At 41.9% G+C, this 25400-nt stretch overlaps 1 protein-coding gene across 2 annotated transcripts in view; it reads left to right on the forward strand.

Annotated features, from left to right (window-relative positions):
- cdh8 (cadherin 8) overlaps positions 1 to 25400 on the forward strand; it is an 89905-nt gene that overhangs the window by 51957 nt on the left and 12548 nt on the right. For both annotated transcript variants that reach the window (XM_021585911.2, XM_021585913.2), the window contains exons 4-7: positions 10627 to 10746; positions 17053 to 17220; positions 17426 to 17613; positions 21162 to 21409. In XM_021585911.2, coding sequence (XP_021441586.1) covers positions 10627 to 10746; positions 17053 to 17220; positions 17426 to 17613; positions 21162 to 21409 — 724 coding nt within the window. The remainder of the gene's footprint in view (positions 1 to 10626; positions 10747 to 17052; positions 17221 to 17425; positions 17614 to 21161; positions 21410 to 25400) is intronic.

A 25400-nucleotide genomic window follows, 5' to 3' on the forward strand; every position in this document is an offset into this window, starting at 1 on the left:
TCTTGCAGTTTGGGTCATTTGGATACATTTTACAATGCAAAGAAAATGTACAATGCAAATCTAGTTATGTTAAAAACAATGTGCTACAGTGCATTTGTCTATGTCAGCGTAGTGCATTGGTCATCATTGTAACACAGTCATTCTTGGTTTCAAGTCTCTGTTGACCATGGCCAGCTTCTGTCTATTGAATAACCCTTAACCACACTATCATTTTCCAGAACAGTTCCTACAGTAACTTGTTTTTCAAAAACATAATGTGTACTAAATATTTACACTCCTTGCTATAAGAGTATTGGAAGAACACTATTATGGTCACTTACTCAGGATGAATATATTCATAAGAACATATACCAATGTTTTTTTTTTTTTGCCCAGCCATTATAAGTGTCCTGGGAGCAATTAAATATGTGAAGTGTCCCATTCTGTCTCTAACTTCCTTCCCTAAACTATCTGCATGTTGCATACATTTCCTGAGAACTAATTAAAGTGAGTCAATGACACAACACTTCAAAATGGCGGCATATGTCACAGCCATCAGCGGTGAACAAAGGACACTCTTAATTGTTTTGTTCCTGTGGTTCCTGTAAACGGCTTGTCACGGCTCACACTCCACAGCCTGCTTGTTATGTAAGTTTTCCTTGTCACTCCTCCTGCAACACACACACACACGCATGCAGGCACACACACACACACACACACACACACACACACACACACACACACACACACACACACACACACACACGCATGCAGGCACACACACACACACACACACACGCATGCAGGCACACACACACACACACACACACACACACACACACACACACACACACACACAACCACACACACACACACACACACACACACACACATGCAGGCACACACACACACACACACACACATTCCCTTCCAGTTTCTCAGTGAATGCTGTATCTTAAAAAAGGCAATGAATTGTACTGCAAAAATGACAATGACCACAAAGGGGTTATGTGTGACAGTTACTTACACTTCACATGCCTGATGTCCCCGATCAAGCAATGGCTCAGGGGAGCAATTTTTGTGATATTGACAACTATGTATTCTGGATATTCTGGGCAGGAACACAGTATCTGATATTCAACAGGTCTTCAAATCAAATCAAATGTTATTTGTCAGATACACGTGGTTAGCAGATGCGAGTGTAGCGAAATGCTTGTGTTTGTAGTTATGACAGTGCAGTAATATCTAACAAGTAATCTAACAATTCCCCAACAACTACCTAATACACACGTTTCTAAAGGGGTGAATGAGAATATGTACATATAAGTATATGGATGAGTGATGGCCGAGCGGTATAGGCAAGGTGCAATAGATGGTATAAAATACACTATATATACATGTGATATGAGTAATGTAAGATTTGTAAACATTATTAAAGTGGCATTATTTAAAGTGCCATTGTTTAAAGTGACTAGTGAACCATTTATTAAAGTGACCAGTGATTTGGTCTCAATGCAGGCAGCAGGCTCTCTGAGTTAGTGATTGCTGTTCAGTAGTCTGATGGCCTTGAGATAGAAGCTGTTCTTCAATCTCTCGGTCCCAGCTTTGATGCACCTGTACTGACCTCGCCTTCTGGATGGTAGTGGTTTGAACAGGCAGTGGCTCAGGTGGTTGTTGTCCTTGATGATCTTTTTGGCCTTCCTGTGATATCGGGTGTTGTAGGTGTTATGGAGGGCAGGTAGTTTGCCCCCAGTGATGCGTTGTGCAGACTGCACCGCCCACTGGAGAGCCTAGTGGATGAGTGCAGTGCAGTTGCCGTACCAGGCTGTGATACAACCTGACAGGATGCTCTCGATTGTGCATCTATAAAAGTTTGTCAGCGTTTTGGGCGACAAGCTAAATCTCTTCAGCCTCCTGAGGTTGAAGAAGTGCTGTTGCACCTTCTTCACCACAATGTCTGTGGGATTGGACCATTTCAGTTTGTCTGTGATGTGTACGCCGTGGAACTTAAAACTTTCCACCTTCTCCAGTGATGTCCCTTCGATGTGGATAGGGGGGTGCTCCCTCTGCTGTTTCCTGAGGTCCACGATCATCTCCTTTGTTTTGTTGACATTGAGAGGTTGTTTTCCTGACACCACACTCTGAGTGCCCCTACCTCCACCCTGTAGGCTTTCTTGTCGTTGTTGGTAATCAAGCCCACCACTGTTGTGTCGTCTGCAAACTTGATGATTGAGTTGGAGGCGTGCATGGCCATGCAGTCATGGGTGAACAGGGAGTACAGGTGGAGGCTGAGCACACACGCTTGTGGGGCCACAGTGTTGAGGGTCAGCGAAGTGGAGATGTTGTTTTCTACATTCACCACCTGGGCCCGTGGCCCGTCTGAAAGTCCAGGACCCAATTGCACAGGGTGGGGTTGAGTACAATGGTGTTGAATGCTGAGCATTCTTACATAGGTATTCCTTTTGTCCAGATAGGATAGGGCAGTGTGCAGTATGTTGACTAGTCTCCCAAAGAACTTCATGATGACAGAAGTCATTTAGTTCAGTTATATTTGCCTTCTTGGGTACAGGAACAATGGTAGCCATATTGAAGCATGTGAGAACAACAGACTGGGATAGGGAGCGATTGAATATGTTCGTAAACACACCAGCCAGCTGGTCTGCGCATGCTATGAGGATGCGGCTAGGGATGCTGTCTGGGCCAGCAGCCTTGCGAGGGTTAACGACTTTATATGTTTTACTCACGTCAGCCACGGAGAAGAGGGGGGGGGGGCACGGTCCTTGTTAGCGGGCTGCGATGGTGGCACTGTATTATCCTCAAAGCGGGCAAAGAAGGTGTTTAGTTTGCCTGGTGTGTGACGTCGGTGTCCATGACGTGGCTGGATTTCTTTTTGTAGTCTGTGATTTCCTGTAGACCCTGCCACATATGTCTCGTGTCTGAGCCATTGAATTACGACTGCTCCTTGTCCCTGTACTGGAATTTCGCTTGTTTGATTGCCTTGCGTAGGGAATAGCTTCACTGTTATATTCAGACATATTCCCAGACCTCTTTCCATGATTAAATGCAGTGGATCGCCCTTTCAGTTTTGCGCAAATTCCGCCATCCAGCCATGGTTTCTGGTTAGGTTAGGTTTTAATAGTAAAACATTGGGTAAAACATCTCTAAAGCACTTCTTAATAAACTCCCTCACCGAGTCAGCGTACATGTCGATGTTGTTCTCTGAGGCTGACCGGAACATATTCCAGTCCGCGTGATCAAAACAATTTTGAAGCATGGCTTCCGATTGGTCCTTCAAACGTGGCATGTTTCTCGTCACTGGTACATCCTTTTTGAGTTTCTGCTTATAAGACGGAAGGAGCAAGATGGCGTCGTGGTTGGATTTACCGAAGGGAGGGCGGGGGAGGGCTTTGTATGCATCGTGGAAGTTAGAGTAGCAGTGGTCGAGGGTATTGCGCATGCGCGTTGCGCAGTCAATATGCTGGAAGCATTTAGGTAGATTTATTATCAGATTTACTTTGTTAAAATCCCCAGCTACAATAAATGCAGCCTCAGGGTGTATGGTTTCCAGTTTGCATATAGTCCAGTGAAGTTCCTTGATAGCCGTCTTGGTGTCTGCTTGAGGGGGAATGTACACAGCTATGACTATAAATGACAAGAATTTTCTTGGTAGGTAAAATGGCTGGAACTTCTAGATCGGATGAGCAGAGGGACTTGAATTCCTGTATCTTGTTGTGATTACACCATGAGTCGTTAATCACGAAGCATCTTTGATGTAAACACATGCATTTTGATCATCTCAGATTCAGACTGCCCTGGCCGTACTGTCTTTCGTTTCTTTCTCATATCCATTGAAGTAGCCCTACTTGCACACAATGTTAAGCATGGGTATGCATTACCTGGGTTATGAAGAGTGATTTGTTGAGGGAGAGAATGCTTTACTGACGGATGATTATTTCTCGTCAGACTTTTACACCATGTTCTTGTCTCCTCATGAGCAATATGGAATGTAACACCATTTTCAGTGACAGTGCTAGTTGTAAATCATACTGGATTGAACATTGCTTGGGAAATTGGACTGCCATGTTGAGTGGCAGATGACAAAGTTCACTCTTTCAAGTTGTTTCCATACTGATTTGCTTCAGAATTTCCATCAGATCCATCTGCCTCATCAAAGTTAATATGTAACCCATATGGAACCTGGTTGTCAACTCTGATAATACATTGGCAGCATTCCAAATATGGCATTGCACCTACAGTGGTTGTTTACTGAACCTTGTTTATCCTATTTCTATAGTCAATAGTTTTGGCCTGCTGTTTTCATGTGACACAGTCCTGACTTTGCTTAATGTGTTTCCCAGTCTATGAATTTCAATCAACTGGGTCATACAGCAGCCACATTCACTACAGCAAGGTAAGCCAATCCACATGAGTCTCTTAGTCTGACCATGAGCTGTTTTTCTATTGTGGCACAGCCAGAAAAGATAACAGCGCCAACATCTATCTGATGATCATTAATACGTGGTCATTCTCTTGTCACAAGGCTAGTGCATTCATAGACCATTCACTACCGGTCAGCCAGTTGAGGATTGGCACCCATTTGATTTGACCTAGAAACCAGAGGAGATGATGGGCCGGGGGAATATCCATTCATCACCATGATGAGTCACTGAAACTTAATTCACATACGGTATTTTTCAATACATTTGAGTATAAATAGGTGAAGATAGAAAATAGCAATTATTTCAAGGACATAATTTTCATAATATTTATTTGTATATTATTTGCAATCTCAGATGAGGCTAGACATACAGTAAATAATACTGCCATTCTAACCACTGAACATGGTGTTCTTGGAGACAGACACTTTAGCCTATGTGCACTCCACAGTGCAGACACAGTGAGATAAATAGCACTGGTGTATCCAAGGTTGTAGAGTTGGATACTACTTTCCTGATGTCTACGTGACTGCACATATATATAAACTCAGCAAAAAAAGAAACATCCCTTTTTCAGGACACTGTCTTTCAAAGATAATTTGTAAAAATCCAAATAACTTCACAGAACTTTATTATAAATGGGTTAAACACTGTTTCCCATGCTTGTTCAATGAACCATAAACAATTAATGAACATGCACTAGTGGAACGGTCGTTAAGACACTAACAGCTTACAGATGGTAGGCAATTAAGGTCCCAGTTATGAAAACTTAGGACACTAAAGAGGCCTTTCTACTGACTGAAAAACACCAAAAGAAAGATGCCCAGGGTCCCTGCTCATCTGCTTGAACATACCTTAGGCATGCTGCAATGAGGCACGAGGACTGCAGATGTGGCCAGGGCAATAAATTGCAATGTCCGTACTATGAGACGCCTAAGACAGCGATACAGGGAGACAGGATGGACAGCTGATCGTGCTCGCAGTGGCAGACCATGTGTAACAACACCTGCACAGGATTGGTACATCCAAACATCTCACCTGCGAAACAGGTACAGGATGGCAACAACAACTGCCGGAGTTACACCAGGAACGCACAATCCCTTCATCAGTGCTCAGACTGTCCGCAATAGGCTGAGAGAGGCTGGACTGAGGGCATGTAGGCCTGTTGTAAGGCAGGTCCTCACCAGACGTCACCGGCAACAACGTTGCCTATGGGCACAAACCCACCGTCGCCGGACCAGACAGGACTGGCAAAAAGTGCTCTTCACTGACAAGTCGCGGTTTTGTCTCACCAGGGGTGATGGTCGGATTCTCGTTTATCATCAAAGGAATGAGCGTTACACCGCGGCCTGCACTTTGGAGTGGGATCGATTTGGAGGTGCAGGGTCCATCATGGTCTGGGGCAGTGTGTCAGAGCATCATTGGACTGAGCTTGTTGTCATTGCAGGCAATCTCAACGCTGTTCATTACAGGGAAGACATCCTCCTCCCTCATGTGGTACCCTTCCTGCAGGCTCATCCTGACATGACCCTCCAGCATGACAATGACACCAGCCATACTGCTCGTTCTGTGCGTGATTTCCTGCAAGACAGTGTTCTGCCATGGCCAGCGAAGCCTGGGACCTGTTGGATCGAAGGGTGAGGGCTAGTGCCATTCCCCCCAGAAATGTCCGGGAACTTGCAGGTGCCTTGGTGGAAGAGTGGGGTAACATCTCACAGCAAGAACTGGCAAATCTGGTTCAGTCCATGAGGAGAAGATACACTGCAGTACTTAATTCAGCTGGTGGCCACACCAGATACTGACTGTTATTTTTGATTTTGAACCCTCTTTTGTTCAGGGACACATGATTCCACTTCTGTGAGTCACATGTCTGTGGAACTTGTTCAGTTTATGTCTCAGTTGTTGAAACTTGTTATGTTCATACAAATATTTACACATGTTAAGTTTGCTGAAAATAAATGGCGTTGACAGTGAGAGGACCTTTCTTTTTTTGCTGAGTTTACATGTGGTCACAGAGCCCCATTCTCCCTTACTGTCAGTGGCGAGCCAATCAGGATAGCCCGTCTGAGGTCCTGTTAGCCCCATGGGCCCCTGGCAACACTGGAGCATCAGCCAGAGATAATTATGACACTGGGAAACAAAAGCCATGGCACCAACAAAGAGTTCCCACTCCCACTGCCATCGTGCCACAACTAAGCCTCTGGATTTATCCCCTCCAGTTTTCAAGTAAGATTCCTATTGATTTTCTATCACTGTAGGAATGTACACAGTAAATGGGAAGTGCCCTCTTAGTTTTTCATCTGATGAGACAAAGGGATATACCCCAACAACTTTATCCCGCCCTTACTCTTGAAACGCTAGCTTTTGCACCATAAAGACCATGACCATAACTCCTATTTGCCTAATAGTTTCATAACCTGTGAGCATAACATTTGTTTTTTTATAATTTGCAATAAGTCCTCAGTACTCTAGTTAATATTAATGAGATTACATTAGGTTTACCATAGGAACACAATCTGTAGCATCTCTGGGTGTTTGTGGACGGCTGGAACAAAAAAAAGGTGCATGACACATGTCTTTAGACAGGGGGATAGCATGGATTCGTTCATCCATCACAAAAGTAGTTCAGAAACTACCACATACTGTAAGTAACATTTGTTTGAGAATTAACGTCAGTAGTGTGACTGCACACGTCAGTCGATTTAGGCCTCAAACCTGCAGAGGTTTTGTCACAGACCCAAATCAGCTTTGGAATTTCATTTGTATAAGAAATTGTTATTTTTCATCACCTGAAGTTTATAGGTGTTACATATTTGTAATTGCACTGGTGGGCTACAGGCATCAAATCAAACCAGAGACAATATTCCCACAATTGAGTTTCCTCGACCAAGGGCCCAGTGGTGCATCCAACTCTGCAGTCATGAGTGTCCCCGAATTCTCGGTACAATATCCAGGAAGGACAAGCTAATCTGTACTGATTTGAAACAGTGCCAAACAGAAGCTTTTTTAATCCCTCACCTTTTTTTTATCAGAGGAGTGGAGAATGTACCCCTCTGAAAAGAAAAAGGTAGAGGGGGCTATTTCATGGCCCACTAGTTCCACTGTTTTGTTCCACACTTCAATCCCTATGTATTGTCACATAGTTCGGATTTTCTATTTGCTGCAGACACACCTTTCAAGGAATCAGAGGTATGAAGGTGCCTTCATAATTAAATGCAAATATGGCTCCATTTTCCCACTGCCATTGTAGTATTAGCAATTTAACTTTTAGGCAGATAAGACTTATTATCTCTGAAAAGTGGAGCAATTTCCTGTCCTGTCCTAATTTCATTTGACAATTGGCAAATACCTATAGCAGATACAATATACAGTACATTATTCTCAACCAGCGTTGCAGGAATAGACACATTTTTATTGTTGCATGCATCAATAGTACTTCAATTGTAATTAATTTGGATCATTTCCCTACATTCCCTGATCATTCACTAAACGAAGACTTTGTGACACTTTCAAATAATCTAGGTTTACTAAAGTTCTGGTATTGTAACAGCACGTGAAACTGTTGAGTGATTTGGTAAGCCCTGGCAACGGTAAGGGTCATCACAGCACATGAATAACTAACAAACACATTCCTCAAAGGGCCACTTGAGGCTCTCTATGTTAAATAATTGGGTAGCAATAGCAAAGCAGGTTTTTAGTCAGAGTGCAATGGTGGTCTATATGTTTTGTTTTTGTAAAAGGGAGGACAGTGTTACTATTAATCATTGTTGGACATGTTTTGGCTGTATAAAAAGGAAATGCATTCCCCTCATGTACAATATTTAATGACCCTCTCTCATGAAACAATCTTGAAATTCTGCTGGAGTGGGTCTTTATTCTGTAACATGTCATATGAACAGGCTCATGAGAATATTATACAGTTTAAAAAAAAAAAAACATTATTTCACCAGGTAGGCTAGTTGAAAATATTTTTTTATTTAACCAGGTAGGCAAGTTGAGAATAAGTTCTCATTTACAACTGTGACCTGGCCAAGATAAAGCAAAGCAGTTCAACACATACAACAACACAGAGTTACACATGGAATAAACAAACATACAGTCAATAACACAATAGAGGAAAAAAAGTCTATATACAGTGTCTGCAAATGGGGTAAGATAAGGGAGGTAAGGCAATAAATAGGCCATGGTGGTGAAGTAATTACAATATACCAATTAATGTGCAGAATATGAATGTGCAAGTAGAGATACTGGGTTGCAAAGGAGTTAGATAAATAAATAAATACAGTATTGGAATGAGGTAGTTGGATGGGCTATTTACAGATGGGCTATGTACAGGTGCAGTGATCTGTGAGCTGCTCTGACAGCTGGTGCTTAAAGCTAGTGAGGGAGATATGAGTCTCCAGCTTCAGTGATTTTTGCAGTTCGTTCCAGTCATTGGCAGCAGAGAACTGGAAGGAAAGGGAGCCAAAGGAGGAATTGGCTTTGGGGGTGACCAGTGAGAAATACCTGCTGGAGCACGTGTTATGGGTGGGGCTGCTATGGTGACCAGTGGGCTGAGATAAGGCGGGGCTTTACCTAGCAGAGACTTGTAGATGACCTGGAGCCAGTGCGTTTGGCAACGAGTATGAAGCGAGGGTCAGCCAACGAGAGTGTACAGGTCGCAGTGGTGGGTAGTATATGGGGCTTTGGTGACAAAACAGATGGCACTGTGATAGACTGCATCCAATTTGTTGAGTAGAGTGTTGGAGGCTATTTTGTAGATGACATCGCCGAAGTCAAGGATTGGTAGGATGGTCAGTTTTACGAGGTTATGTTTGGCAGCATGAGTGAAGGATGCTTTGTTGCAAAATAGGAAGCCAATTCTAGATTTAATTTTGGATTGGAGATGCTTAGTGTGAGTCTGGAAGGAGAGTTTACAGTCTAGCCAGACACCTATGTATTTGTAGTTGTCCACATATTCTAAGTCAGAACCGTCCAGAGTAGTGTTGCTGGACAGGCGGCCAGGTGCGGGCAGCGATCAGTTGAAGAACATGCATTTAGTTTTATGCATTTAAGAGCAGTTGGAGGCCACGGAAGGAGAGTTGTATGGCATTGAAGCTCGTCTGGAGGTTAGTTAACACTGTACCCAAAGAAGGGCCAGAAGTATACAGAATGGTGTCATCTGCGTAGAGGTGGATCAGAGACTCACCCGCAGCAAGAGCGACATCATTGATGTATACAGAGAAGAGAGTCGGCCCGATAATTTAACCCTGTGGCACACCCATAGAGACTGCCAGAGGTCTGGACAACAGGCCCTCCGATTTGACACACTGTCTACCAGAGAAGTGTACCTGTAAAACAGATGATGAGCACCACATATTCTGAACTGCAGATTGTCTGTATCTACAAAGGCACAACTCGTGCTCTCTGCCTCAAAACCATTTGCCAAGACCCAAAGCCAGGTGATACAAGGCAGAACAGAGGGGTTTAGACCAACAGACTGTTTGTTCCCTGCCAACAGCTGCATAAGGGAAATATCTCCACCTTTATTCCACACATTTTCTTTCAATGGTCCTAACAACAATTAGCAGAGAAATCTACTAGAATAGAAAAAAGTTAGCATCCTTATATTAAAATTGAGAAGCACCATGTTAAACTGGCCTGGTGTTATTACTCTGTTTGTGCCAGATTAATGGCACATGCCTAATGGCCGGCACAGAGGTGGACTTAACTAGTGTTGTCCCCCACTATGACCCATTATGTCTCCTGCAGTCAGCAGGCCTGGATACCTGTGGCTAGGCCTGATGCCTTCTGTAACCATGAACATTTGCCGATGTTGTCAGAACACCTGAGAACACATTTTACAAAACAAATTACCATACCATCTGTACTGTCAAGTTGCTGCCTCTGCGAACAGCTTTCCTCCTTTTATTCTCTTCCCACCTGAGCCACAGACTAATGATGAGTTGGGCATCAGCATCAGCCCTGCTCTTTATTGTTCATTTTTCAAAGCCTTCACTGTACGATTGTTTTCTCTGCTGGGACGTTGTAGCACAGTATGCTGTGTCATTCATGTGTCTGGCAATAATGTTGTCTTTAACCTTACCAATAAGTACCCCTGGCTTTATAGTGGAACCAGGAAGATTACAGGGGGAGAAGCTAGCTGTAAGGAGTGATTATGGGTGTCAGAAGTCCACTCTCTTTTTAATTATATGCCCTTTCTCATATACAGGTACCTCAGTCACTAGGGTGACGGCAACAGACGCAGATGACCCAGTCTATGGAAACAGTGCTAAACTTGTGTACAGCATACTGGAAGGACAGCCCTACTTCTCCATAGACCCCAACACTGGTGAGTGGATTGCCATGGTGAAATACTAAAGCAAATCAAAGTTTATTTGTCACATGCACAGGATCCAGCGATGTAAACAGTACAGTGAAATACTTACTTGCAGCTCTTTCCTCAACAGTGCAAAATAAATGTAACATTCAGGATCATGGCATGTAACATTGTTGAGCCTGAACAGATACACTCCTTCCTGTATGGTTCGATGGCAGTCAAAACAAGTGTTGTTTCAGTGAAATGTACAGATTGAATGCATAAAATCCATACATGGACAATTACTCAGCATACAAATTATAGTTGCGTTTTGAGGATATAACTCCCAACAAGATATTCAAGGACTCTTTACATTTAAAAGACCGTCTTTTTTAATTCAATCTGCCGTCCGCTTATTCTTCAACCTTGACTCTGCTGTTTTCCTAATTGCATTTTCAGCCGACTTGTTAACAGTGTGTCTGTAAGCAACATGATTAAATAATGGTGAAATTACATTAATAAGCAATGAGATGGAAATCAACTGCTCACAATTTGGAAAAACAACATATAATATACCAGCTCCAAGAACGTCCAAACTGTATGTACATAATACATATGAAGGCATATTTATACATATACTGTAGAAACCCTGTTTCCACCTCAACAATATTATGATTTTAAATCACTCACCTCTACCACAATAACATGAAGAAGGTATAGTGGATCTATGAAAGGACAATTTGAGGATCAGCGTGTACGGTTTGCATGATTACTGAGCAAATGCAGATGGCTCATTCAAGTGAGCCAGCTGTTTTAATGAATGCTAATGACAAATAAAAGGTAAGGGAAAAACAAACATTATTATCCATTTGACACTTCCAACACCATGAAGGAAATGAAATGCATGTGATAAATAAATAAACATCATGCCCCAATCCATCACTTGGTTAATGGACGGTAGAAAAAAATCCTACCGAATATCTATGGAAATTAGTGTTTGTCTTTCCACCCTTTTCAGTGATGAGGAATTAATTTGAATAGCTAACGATGATCAACAGAGATGACAGTAGAGTGAGTAACAGAGGATAACTGAAGTGTGTGTGCATGTGTGTCTTTGGGTGTGGTGCGTGAGTACATGTGAGTTTGTGTGTGTGTGTGTGTGTGTGTGTGTGTGTGTGTGTGTGTGTGTGCACTTCTTTTAGGGAGAGTTGTTCTTACCTGCTTCAGACAGGTAAGAACAGTGCATTGTCTCAGGCATAATATGACCAAGGGTGTCAGGCCTTCATTAAGTGTTGATTCTTTTTTTGATTATCCTGCCGGCCTCTGTTTGCTGAGCGGATTATCCTTGCCCTGAGCTCTTCATTTTCTGCACCGTGCCACTGCAGTCAATAAGGTTCATTCTGTGTACAATATTTTCGATATATGCAGTACCAGTCAAAAGTTTGGACACACCTATTCAATCCAGGGTTTTTCTTTATTTTTACTATTTGTAGAATAATAGTGAAGACATCAAACTATGAAACAACACATATGCAATCATGTAGTAACCAAAACAGTGTTACACAAATCAAAATATATTTTATATTTGAGATTCTTGAACGAAGCCACCGTTTCTTTGCATTGATGACAGCTTTGCACTCTCTTGGCATTCTCTCAACCAGCTTCATGAGATGGTCACCTGGAAAGCATTTAAATTAACAGGTGTGCCTTGTTAAAAGTTAATTTGTGGAATTTATTTCCTTCTTAATGCGTTTGAGCCAATCAGTTGTGTTGTGACAAGGTAGGGGCGGTAAACAGAAGATAGCCCTATTTGGTAAAAGACCAAGTCCATATTATGGCAAGAACAGCTAAAATAAGCAAAGAGAAACAACAGTCCATCTTTACTTTAAGACATGAAGGTCAGTCAATGCGGAAAATTTCAAGAACATTTAACGTTTCTTAAACCATCAAGTGCTATGATGAAACTGGCTCTCATGAGGACTGCCACAGGAAAGGAAGACCCAGAATTGCCTCTGCTGCAGAGGATAAGTTCATTAGAGTTAACAGCACCTCATATTGCAGCCCAAATAAATGTTTCACAGTGTTCAAGTAACAGATACATCTCAACATCAACTGTTCAGAGGAGACTGTGTGAATCGGGCCTTCATGGTCAAATTGCTGCAAAAAACACTACTTAAGGACACCTATAATAAGAAGAGACTTGCTTGGGCCAAGAAACACGAGCAATGGACATTTGATGGAAATCTGTACTTTGGTCTAAGGAGTCCAAATGCAAGATTTTTAGTTCCAAACACTGTGTCTTTGTGAGACGCAGAGTAGGTGAACGGATGACCTCCGCATGTGAGGTTCCCACCGTGAAGCATGGAGGAGGTATGATGGTGTGGGGTTGCTTTGCTGGTGTCACAGTCTATGATTAATTTACAATTCAAGGCACACTTATTAACCAGCATGGCTACCACAGCATTCTGTAGTGATATGCCATCCCATCTGGTTTGTGCTTAGTGGGACTATCATTTGTTTCTCAACAGGACAACGACCCCAAAAACACAACAAGGCTGAGTAAAGGCTATTTTACCAAGAAGGAGATTGATGGAGTGCTGCATCAGATGACCTGGCCTCCACAATCCCCTGACCTCAACCCAATTGAGATGGTTTGGGATGAGTTGGAAAGCAGAGTGAAGGAAAAGCAGCCAACAAGTGCTCATTATACAGTATGTGTGAACTCCTTTGACACTGTTGGAAAAGCACACAGAGATGCATACCAAGCTCTCCCCCGCCCTCCATTTGGAAAATCTGACCATAATTCTATCCTTCTGATTCCTGCTTACAAGCAAAAACTAAAGCAGGAAGTACCAGTGACTCGCTCAATACGGAAGTGGTCAGATGGCGCGGCTGCTAAGCGCCAGGACTGTTTTGCTAGCACATACTGGAATATGTTCTGTGATTCATCCAATGGCATTGAGGAGTATACTACCTCAGTCATCGGCTTCATCAATAAGTGCATTGACGACGTCGTACAGACGAAGCAACAAACAAGCAAAGCATCAATACAGGATAAAGATTGAATTCTGCTACACCGGCTCTGACGCTCGTCTGATGTGGCAGGGCTTGAAAACTATTACGGACTACAAGGGGAACCCAGACTCAAGCTTCCCAGTGACGCAAGCCTACCAGACGAGCTAAATGCATTTTATGCTCGCTGTCAGGCAAGCAACACTGAAACATGCATGAGAGCACCAGTTGTTCTGGACGACTGTGTGATAACGCTCTCGGTAGCCAAAGTGAGCAGGTCAACATTCACAAAGCTGCGGGGGCAGACTGATTACCAGGACGTGTACTCAAAGCATGCGCGGACCAACTGGCAAGTGTCTTCACTGACATTTTCAACCTCTACCTGACCGTAATACCTGCTTGTTTCAAGCAGACCACCATAGTCGCTGTGCCCAAGGAACTGAAGGTAACCTTCCTAAATGATTACCGCTCCGTAGCACTCACGTCAGTAGCAATGAAGTGCTTTGAAAGGCTGGTCATGGCTCACATCAATGGCATCCTCCCGGATACCCTAGATCCACTCCAATTCGCATACCGGTCCAACAGATCCACAGATGACGCAATGTCAATCGCACTCCACACTGCTCTTTCCCACCTGGACAAAAGGAACACCTATTTGAGAATGCTGTTAATTGAATACAGCTCAGTGTTCAACACCACAGTGCCCACAAAGCTCATCAATAAGCTAAGGACCCTGGGACTAAACACTTCCCTCTGCAACTGGATCCTGGACTTCCTGACGGGCCTCCTCAGGTGGTAAGGGTAGGCAACAACACGTCTGCCATACTGATCCTCAACACTGGGGCCCATCAGGGGTGTGTATATAGTCCTGTCCTGTACGCCCTGTTCACCCACAACTGTCTGGCCAAACACAACTCCAACACCATCATTAAGTTTTCTGACAACACAACAGTGGTAGGTCTGATTACCGACATCGATGAGACAACCTGTAGGGAGGAGGTCAGAGACAGTGTGATGCCAGGACAACAACCTCTTCCTCAATGTAAGCAAGACAAAGGAGCTGATCGTGAACTAAAGGAAAAGGAGGGCCGAACAGGCCCACATTAACATCGACGGGGCGGTCATGGAGCAGGTCGAGAGTTTCAAGTTCCTTGGTGTCCATATAACCAACAAACTGTCATTGGTCAAACACACCAAGAAAGTTGTGAAGAGGGCACGACAACGCCTTTTCCCACATAGGAGACTGAACAAATTTGGCATGGGCCCTCAGATCCTCAAAAAGTTCTACAGCTGCACCATTGAGAGCATCCTGACCAGTTACATCATCGCCTGGTATGGCAGCTGCTCTGCATCTGACCGTAAGGCGCTACAGAGGTTGGTGCGTATGGCCCAGGACATCACTGGGGCCAAGCTTCCTGCCATCCAAGGACCTATATAATAGGCAGTGTCAGAGGAAAGCCCAAAAAATTGTCAGAGGCTCCAGTCACCCAAGTCATAGACTTTTTTCTCTGCTACCACACGACAAGCGGTACCGGAGCACCAAGTCTAAGGACCAAAATGGCTCCTTAACAGCTTCTACCCCCAAGCAATAAGACTGCTGAACAATTAATCAAATGGCCACCGGACTATTTACATTGGCCCCCCATTTGTTTTGTACACTGCTGCTGATCGCTTTTTATTATCTATGCGTAGTCACTTCACCCCTACCATACATGTACAAATTACCTCGACTAACCTGTGCCCCCGCATATTGACTCGGTAACGGTACCCCCTGTATATAGCCTCGTTATTGTTATTTTATTGTGTTACTTTTATAATGTTTTACTTTAGCTTATTTGGTAAATATTTTCTTAACTCTTATTGAACTGCATTGTTGTTTAAGGGCTTGCAAGTAAGCATTTCAAGGTAAGGTCTTCACTTGTTGTATTCGGCGCATGTGACAAATACATAATTTTGATTTGATTTGGCTGAGAGAATGCCAAGAGTGTTTAAAGCTGTCATCAAGGCAAAGGGTGGCTACTTCGAATAAATCTAGCATCAATTTTTAAAAATTGATTTGTTTATTAAGACTCTTTTGGTTTCTATATGATTCCATATGTGTTATTTCAAAGTTTTGATGTCTTTATTATTATTCTACAATGTAGAAAATAGTCAACATAAAGAAAAAACCTTGAATGAGCAGGTGTGTCCAAACTTTTCACTGGAACTGTGTATTTATTCTTCTCTGTAAATAATATTACCTACTTAGCAATGTCCCTGGGGCTCGAGGGCGCCGGGCTGCCCTGCATTACGCACTCCTGCCACCATCATTACACACACCTGCTTCCCTCGTCACGCGCATCAGCGATTCATTACACTCACCTGGACTCAATCACCCGTGTTATTACCTCCCCTATATCTGTCTGTTCCCCAGCTCTGTTCCCTGCTTCTGCATTAATGTTTGTTTGTCTTTGTATACCTGGTTCTGACGCTGTTCCTGTCATGTTCCATGTCTGTGCTAAATTAAATGTTCAACTCTCCTTACCTGCTTCTCCTCATCAGCTTCGGTTCTTACACAATCAAGTTAGAGCAGCTAGCTTGTCTAACTATCTTAGCTGGCATGCCTGCTGGTAAGGTTGGTAGACTTTAGAAAAGCTAGCAAAATACTAAATGCACTGAATAAGACACATTTCTTTCAATCTTTTACCCAGATTTTAGCAGAGATGCAGAGAATCATAGTTAGATTCTTTTTTTTAAAGAACCACCAGTCAAGATGGTACAGACAGCTCAAGAGGTATGCTTAGATATGTCGAAAAATAAACATATTTTTGACATAAAATTAAGCATATTAATTATGGTTCTAGGTTGCAGGAGAAAATAGTTTCAGGTGTTTGAGATATGCTAAATTCTCTACCCCCCAGCCATCCTCACGTACTGGGTGTCCCCTCAGTCTTTCGGGGTGCATGACGCACCTGGACGGCATAATTCCCATTCAATCAGAACACAAATTACTTGCAGACACTCCAGCAAACAAAGACATTGATTTGCAATGCCATCCACAGGATTAGAGCCTCTCTCCAGGTGTTCTGTCAGAAATTCCACCTCTGTGAAGAAAGGTTGTTGTGAAGGATACTACAACACTCTTAAAGGTGCAATGAAGCGATCCTGTCAAGCATTATGAATGCCTTTGTATACCCCATTCTTTGTATACCCCATTCTTTGTATACCCCATTCTTTGAAGTGATCCTGTCAAGCATTATGAATGCCTTTGTATACCCCATTCTTATTTATGTGTATGCTGATTTTTTGCAATAACAATACATTTGGTGTTAATTCTTTTGCTTTCAGCAATCATTAAAATTGCTTTACATGGGATGGATCGAGAGATGCGAGAGGAGTACCTGGTCGTCATTCAAGCAAAAGACATGGGTGGTCATATGGGAGGGTTGTCAGGGACAACAACAGTTACTGTCACACTAACAGATGTCAACGATAACCCTCCGAAGTTCTCAAAAAGTAAACCAAATGTCCAATTCTCTCTCCATATACTATAGTTAGAACCCATCATTGGTAAATCTGAATGTATTTGTTGTTGTTTTGCTGCCTAATGTTTTTTAATGAATTTCCAAAATAATCAGAATTGTACTAGTTATATAGATGCATAGATAAGGGTACAACATCTACTGTTAGGGTGAAATAATCATGACGTCCTATTCTTCAGGTCTGTACGAGTTTGTGATCCCAGAGGACCTTGCCATTGGTCAACCTGGTGGCAAGGTAAAGGCAAATGATAGGGACATTGGAGAGAACGCCAAATCAACGTACAACATCATTGACGGTGATGAGAGGGATGTCTTCGAGATCACTACAGATGCCCAGACTCAAGAGGGGATCCTTCGGCTAAAGAAGGTAAGGACCTGACGCAAACTGCCCTGTCCTAGGGTTCCACCAACAACCTCTTGATATCCTTAACAGCTTCAACTTAAACAAGGACCAAATAGTTGGTTGCAAGATGGGGTATCAAAGGAGGAAGGTCGTTCATACAGGCTACAGGTCAGACCTGTATATCTAGACTGATTTAATTTAGATTGACCATGGGGGGAAAATGCTGTTGTACTACATATATACTGCAAAGCATTTTCAATGGCGAAGATGCAGAAAGATGGCGGACCCCCATGTACTGTACTTACCACAAACGCCTCATTTGCTAGGTTTGCCATATTGTACAGTGCACTCTGTTACAATTTTTTTGTGTTAGCATTAGCACAGTATACATGATCCCAATTCTAGCTCCAAGACTGTGGCAATTTTAAGAAATAAAAAAATGTGATTGCGCTGATTTCTAGGCACATTGAACCATGTCACACGCCGTAGTTCACAAAGTCTGTGGATAGTGCGCAAACAAAGACACCATCATCTGAATTCCTCCATCTTAATGCATTGAATTGATCTGTACGACTATATCAAAAACAACTACCAACATGAACACTGTTGATTCAGTAGATGGTTGCCTCCAGCAATCTAAATATTTACTATTACACAACCATATGGAGTGTCACCGTTTTTCCGTGGAACTGCGATGATAGAAGAAGAAGCTACTTCAGGCCTGAAGTATTCAAGTGTATGCATGACTGATGCATGTGTGCTCAAGTCTTGACTCATGGTTTGTTTAATGTCTGGAGTTGGAGCTATAGATCATTCAAACATGATTGTATGTCACTGCATTTGGATGCTAAATTACGTTACGTTAGGACATCCACTGTGACTTCCTATTGGATGAAATGAAATCATATTTTTTCTGATGATCTGCCTGGAATAGATTATACTCTACTAAACAAAATAGACAGCTTGAGAACAAACTAGACATGATCAATAAGACCTCTGACATACTTCCCTCTAGTATTTCACAGCGACAGCAGTGCTGTGGCTCTGCCTCATCACTTTATTCCGGTATACTTGGCTTGGAATCTGTTGCCTGCATTGCTAATAGCATGATGGATGAGATTGCATGTGAAAAACAGGAAATCAACTGCCTACTCTCTTCTCACCTCCACATCTCCAGATGGTGAAGTTCAGATTACTTTAGCAGAACTGGTATTTCTGCTTCCGTTCCGTACTCTGAACAACATTTCCTTGGTTTCAGAGCCCTGTTGCACCAGCTCGTGGAGTTTTTCTTAGCCGATGTGGAAGAACAAAGGATGAAATGGAGCAAATAGCACCACGACACTTCCAACAACAAAAATAGTTTCGTAAACTACTGTCAAATACCAAGTGCAAATTATTAAAGGTTCTTTGCGGCAAGGTTACAAAATATTGATCTAAACACGACTGCAGAAGCACAAACTAAGAAGTGGCTTTGTTGTTTTGGGTTTAAGCTTTTTATCTTCCCACCCTCAGGCCTATCAGGGAATGTTAGTGGGAAGTTCTGCTTCCTCCACCAGCCAGCCCTGAACTTTGATGTCTCAAAATGGCCTATATGTATACATACAGATCCTATGCTGAGACTTTGAATTTGAAGCATGGCACAGGAGGGCTCTGAGGTGGGGATGTCAGCAAGGGACAAGCATGGGGAAAATGGAGTGAAAAAGCTGTCCCATCTTCATATGCACATACTGTAGCAACACAAGCCGGTCCAACACTTTCACTAAGCATATGTTCCATCAATACGAAAACCAAAGTGCTGCTCTCCGGATTACAGAGAGTCAAGTGCTGCATGAATTGAACTCCCCCAAAACAATGAGTAATGGCAGAGTGGCATAGAGGGCCAATTCAAATATGGCTGACTCAGTGGAGAGGTCAGATGTCATTGAGGATTATTTGAGAGGATGAGAATATGAACTATTGTCTATACTATACTAACTATACTATTGTCAAAGTTATATTCTGAGGTAAAACTGTCGAGGTAGAGTCGCTTGTTGAAACAATCATACAGTGTTAAGAGGGGAAAAAATACATCATTCTTTGTTATAAGATTTGGTCAATTATGCATTACAATTTAAAAGTACAATTATAACTGCAATGCAGTAAGGAGTCTGACTTGTGAATTGTTGTTGTAAATCAAATATGAAAACAGAATAGAGGTGATCAGGAAATAGTGCTGAATTAGTTACTGTAACTATTGTGGTATTCCATCCTTTGTCTGTGGTGTAATTCTGACAATTGACCCCTGTCCACTTCTAGCCCTGGGCTCCTTTATACTTGGTATTAGGCTGTGATCCATTGAAACCAATGTTTGCTCTTGGTCCAGCTGTTCACTCCTCTCAGCATAGAGGAGGAGGAGAAGAAGGTGGGGAGAGAAGAGAGAGAGGAAGAGCGGTTAATAATGAAAATAGTCCAAATAGCTTCTCAGACCGCGGAAGACTGGGCTGCAGGGCCCTCTCCATACGGGTGCCCTGATGCCAGACGTGTGGACTTCAAAGCCCCCTGTCAGTCCCCGTCCCCAGCTGCTTTTCTCTCACAGCTGGGCCTGCTGTCGGCACTGCCCCAACACTGGCCTAACCCAGCCTAGGGGACCACTGGATTCTTTAATTTTTTTGTGTGAAAAGCTGGAATACATTTTTTGATCCCTCTGTGAACCCTTCTCATTCCCAAAGCCAACTCAAATCCCCTCAAGCGGCAAGGCCCAGTTTTGATTTCCCTATAAATCCTGGTTTTGGAGTGTGGAAGTGACTTGGTCCCATTACTCTAGTATTATAAGAGAGGCCAGAGTTGATTCAAAATAGTACTATAAGAGCTGCCAGAGGTGATTCAAAATACAATTGTGTCTAGGACGCCAGAGACTTATTGCGATGATTTTACATGTTGCAAATATTCAATGATGAAGATGTGTAAAAAAGTACTGGACTGTTTCTCAATGTCCTTGTGAAATAGGAATGAGACCAACTGTTATTTAAGGGGTATGTTTCTTCTCACTGAAGTACACATACAGTAGGTATGCAATTCTCCCTAGGAAATTGCATTGTTGTGTTAGAATTCCTGACGAATAATCCACTTCTATTCAAGTGATGATAATGCCTCAATAATTGCTATCCTTCAAATGATTGTGGCAATAATCTTATACCAGTGTTATCGTCATGGTAATGCATGTCCACAAAATTATATTTTCAGGTAGCACAAACTTACAAATAACATTATTTTCATTATTGCCTAACACATTTGAACCAGATCGGTGTGATATCAGATTAGATTAACTTTATTTACAGCCGTATTCTATCCTAGAGCAGATGTCACAAAACAAATTGCCAACACATAGATTACTTGAGGTGAGATTGTGGTTATTGCTAATAATTACAAATGTTGTTCCACCCTGTGCTTGTTTTATTTCCCTACATGTTTTGATAGGATCAGAGATCACTCTTTTGAATTTCAACTCAGAAATGCTTCAGACATCAGCTGCATTTTCCCCTGTTGCTTTTTGGACATCAGTGAAAGGCATGTGTTTCTGTCATTTTGTACAGCCCCTGAACTTCGAGACTAAAAAGTCATATACACTGAAGGTGGAGGCGGCCAACATTCGATTTGATCCAAACAGCGGCGCCCCCTTCAAAGATACAGCCACGGTGAAGATTGCAGTGGAAGATTCAGATGAACCCCCTGTCTTCTCCAAGCCCACATTTGTCCTGCAGGTGGACGAGAATGCCCCCATCAACACGGTTGTAGGAACGGTCACAGCCCGCGATCCTGATGTCACTGGCAGTCTGGTCAGGTAAGAAACAAGATGTTATTCACAACCTCATTTCACCAAACACTTGTTTACCTTATTGTTTTCACACCCATATAAGGACTGCGCCATGGAATCATATGTATTTCAAAACATAGTCTTGCCACTTGCTCTGTGCATGTTCCTTTTGGAGGTGAAATGTGAGCCGACGGCTGCCCTGGTTTCCTTAGGACCGCAGTGTAGTAAACTTGAAAGCACAGCACAGGGAGACTTCTCTTCGTGATGACTTTGCCTGCTGCGTTTCAGTTGTGTGACTTATTCTTGGAAATACCACAAGGGCACCTTGTATAGGTTATACAGGCAATTTCTCTCCATCAACCCCGGCATTTCATTAATTCTCCAGTGACTTGCCGCGTCCCCCGGACAACACTCAACAGGTTGTGTAATTTCATGGTGAACAGAGTGCAAGCTGGTAATCATTATTTGGCTATTGCCAAAGCAGGGGAGTTCAACCTGGTTCCAATCTTCATATAAAAAAAATAAAAATAGGCATACCAAGATAACGTAACCTGTTCTCATGTTTGGGTGTCTCTTTAGTTCTTCTTCTGTGACCCCAATGCTCTTTTATGTTGCACTTTCACTACGTTTTTCATTGTCACTGTGCTGTGCTGTGCATATTTATTGACATGTGCTATATATTATGCTGTTGATCTATGTGTGATAAGCACTGCCCTATTTCATTTTTATGTGAACATGTCTATCCAAGTGGCCAAAATAATTGTCATAAACGGTACTCCATTGTACTATATTGATATGTCAGACTGGCATTTGGGAATCATATTTTTCAGTGTAATGATGTATTAGGTTGTTTTTTCACTCGGGACTTTCTCATTGAAAGTATATTTCTGATTCCTTGTTTTCTGTTTTAAATGAAAGAGCACTTCATGTGTTTACTATTTTGTGGATAAGATTACAGATTTCGATAAGTGAATTGATGCTGAAGGATGTTATGCCAGTGTATGTAAGGCTGTCCGAAAGCTTTCAAGCAATCAGAGTTAAAGGAAGCTTTACGGAACCTACTTAGAGGCTGTAAGAGTTTGGAGCCGGATAAAAATGAATTATATTCCAGCACGTAAGTGGTTAATGTCACATTGCTTCTCATGTCTGCCAATGTCAAGGAAGGCATTCAACAGTAAAGCCATTCTGTTTAGGGGAAGGAAGGGAATGGCTCTTACACAGCTTGAGATGTTCATGCCATCTTGTGTTGTTTCTCAATACTGATAAATTGCTGCAAGATGGAATCTCACTTTTTGGGGGGTATTTTCTTAAAACTGCATTGTTGGTTAAGTAAGTAAGCATTTCACTGTAAGGTGGATTCGGCACATGTGACAAATAAAATGTGATTTGAAAGCACTGTACTTTTAATGCCCCCATGCAGTCTTTTTATTTAATTTCTAATAAATCACTATGTGTGTTTATTTCATGAAAATAATTCCCCAAATATTTGTTATTATTTGTTTCCATGAGCCATCATTAAAATTCTCCGTCTGATCGTGTGGTGTTGACACACATGTTAATATAGGTACTGTACACACACAGCCCTGATTGGCAGATAGAATCGTCTAGACGAGGGGCCTTCAACATTTTCAAGCATGAGAGCTACTTTTAAATTATGAAACATGTCGCAAGCTACTCATACATTTTTCCTAGCTTTCAAATAGGCACTCTTGGTATTCTCTCGAAATCCATTTTCTCGCTTCTAATTGACCTGGTTTGGGATTTTTTTTCTCAGTTTTTCACTCTAAATATTACAATTATTCATGGATAAACAATGCAATTGGATGTTGTGAGTCCATGTCAATGCTTAATTTACATCAGAAGATACTTTTTGAATGTAATACCCCTTTAGAGGAGAGGAATGTGCTGGTCTAGTGATGTTTTTGCTGGTGCATTATGTCATGACACATGATTGATACAAGTAGTCATTATATAATTCTTAAGTTTACTTTCTAACATTTCCTTGAGAATGTTTTAGGGAAACTCTTTCTGTCTACCCAAAAGACAGATGTCATGATGTCTAACAGATATACAGGGTCAATATTGATGGAAATAAATAGGCAGATATTGTGTTACGTTTGACTTTTTAAGCCAATTGTGGCTACAGCACCTTTAGAAACTATTGACACCCCTTGACTTTTTCCACATTTTCTTGTGTTAAGACCTGAATTTAAAATGGATTAAATTGAGATATATATATACAACCGGTCAAAAGTTTTAGAACACCTACTCATTCAAGGGTTTTTCTATATTTTGACTATTTTCTACATTGTAAAATAATAGTGAAGACATCAAAACTATGAAATAACACATATGGAATCATGTAGTAACCCAAACTTCAAATAGCCACCCTTTGCCTTGATAACAGCTTTGCACACTCTTGGCATTATCTCATCCAGCTTCACCTGAGATGCTTTTCCAACAGTTCCCACATATATTGAGCACTTGTTTTTTACCTGCACTCTGCGGTCCAACTCATCCCTAACCATCTCAATTTGGTTGAGGTCGGTGGATTGTGGAGGCCAGTTCATCTGATGCAGCACTCCATTACTCTCCTTCATGGTAAAATAGCCCTTACACAGCCTGGAGATGTGTTGGGTCATTGTCCTGTTGAAAAAAAATGATAGTCTTACTAAACCTGAACCAGATGTGTGCCATGAAATCTAAATAAATCACTGACAGTGTCATAAGCAAAGCACCACCACACCATCACACCTCCTCCTCCATGCTTCATGGTGGGAACCACACATGCAGAGATAATCCGTTCACCTACTCTGCATCTCACAAAGACACAGAGGATGGAACCAAAAATCTCACATTTGGACTCCAGACCATAGGACAAATTTCCATCGGTCTAATGTCCATTGCTCATGTTTCTTGGCCCAAGCAAGTCTCTTCTTCTTATCGGTGTCCTTTTGCAATTCGACCATGAAGGCCTGATTCACGCAGTCTCATCTGAACAGTTGATGTTGAGATGTGTCTGTTATTTTAACTCTGTGAAGCATTTATTTGGGCTGCAATTTCTGAGGCTGGTAACTCTAATGAACTTTTCCTCTGCAGCAGAGGTAACTCTGTGTATTCCATTCCTGTGACGGTCCTCCTGAGAGCCAGTTTCATCATAGTGCTTGATGGTTTTTGCGACTGCATTTGAAGAAACTTTAAAAGTTCTTGACATTTTTCATATTGACTGACCTGCATGTCTTAAAGTAATGATGGACTGCTATTTCTCTTTGCTTATTTGAGCTGTTCTTGCCATAATATGGTTTTTTACCAAATAGGGTTTTCTTCTGTATACCTCCTACCTTGTAACAACACAGCTGATTGTCTCAAACGCATTAAGAAGGAAAGAGATTCCACAAATTAACTTTTAAAAAGGCACACGTGTTAATTAAAATGCATTGTGACTACCTCATGAAGCTGGTTGACAGAATGCCAAGAGTGTCCAAAGCTGTCATCAAGGCAAAGGTTGGCTAATTGAAGAATCTCAAATATAAAATATATTTTGATTTGTTTAACACTTTTTTAGTTACTACGTGATTCCATATGTGCTATTTCATAGCTGAATTCTTTACTAGCATTTTACAATGTAGAAAATAGTAAAAAATAAATAAAAACCCTTGAATGAGTAGGTGTTCTAAAACTTTTGACGGGTACAATTGTAGACCTTTTTTTATTTCTTCAAGAGCTGTTACACTAAAAGGGCATTTTCATAATTTTCACAATTTCTATGTTATTTCGACCTCTTAGTGTGGAAACTGCACTGTTTCTTTAAGTCAAGACATGTTCCCTGTATGTTTTCACAATGTGTCAGATATATGTATATGTACCTGTATGTCAATTGCTTTTCACCACACATGACATGACATACAATATTGCCATTGACAGTTTAGTTTATTGTATTACTTTTATAAAATGTAACTTCTGTTCTTTAATGTCTTCAATTTTATCTCCTTGAGTTTCTTATAATAATAGAATAATT

The sequence above is a fragment of the Oncorhynchus mykiss genome, chromosome 26 (genome assembly GCF_013265735.2).
Source record: "Oncorhynchus mykiss isolate Arlee chromosome 26, USDA_OmykA_1.1, whole genome shotgun sequence".
Lineage (NCBI taxonomy): Eukaryota > Metazoa > Chordata > Actinopteri > Salmoniformes > Salmonidae > Oncorhynchus > Oncorhynchus mykiss.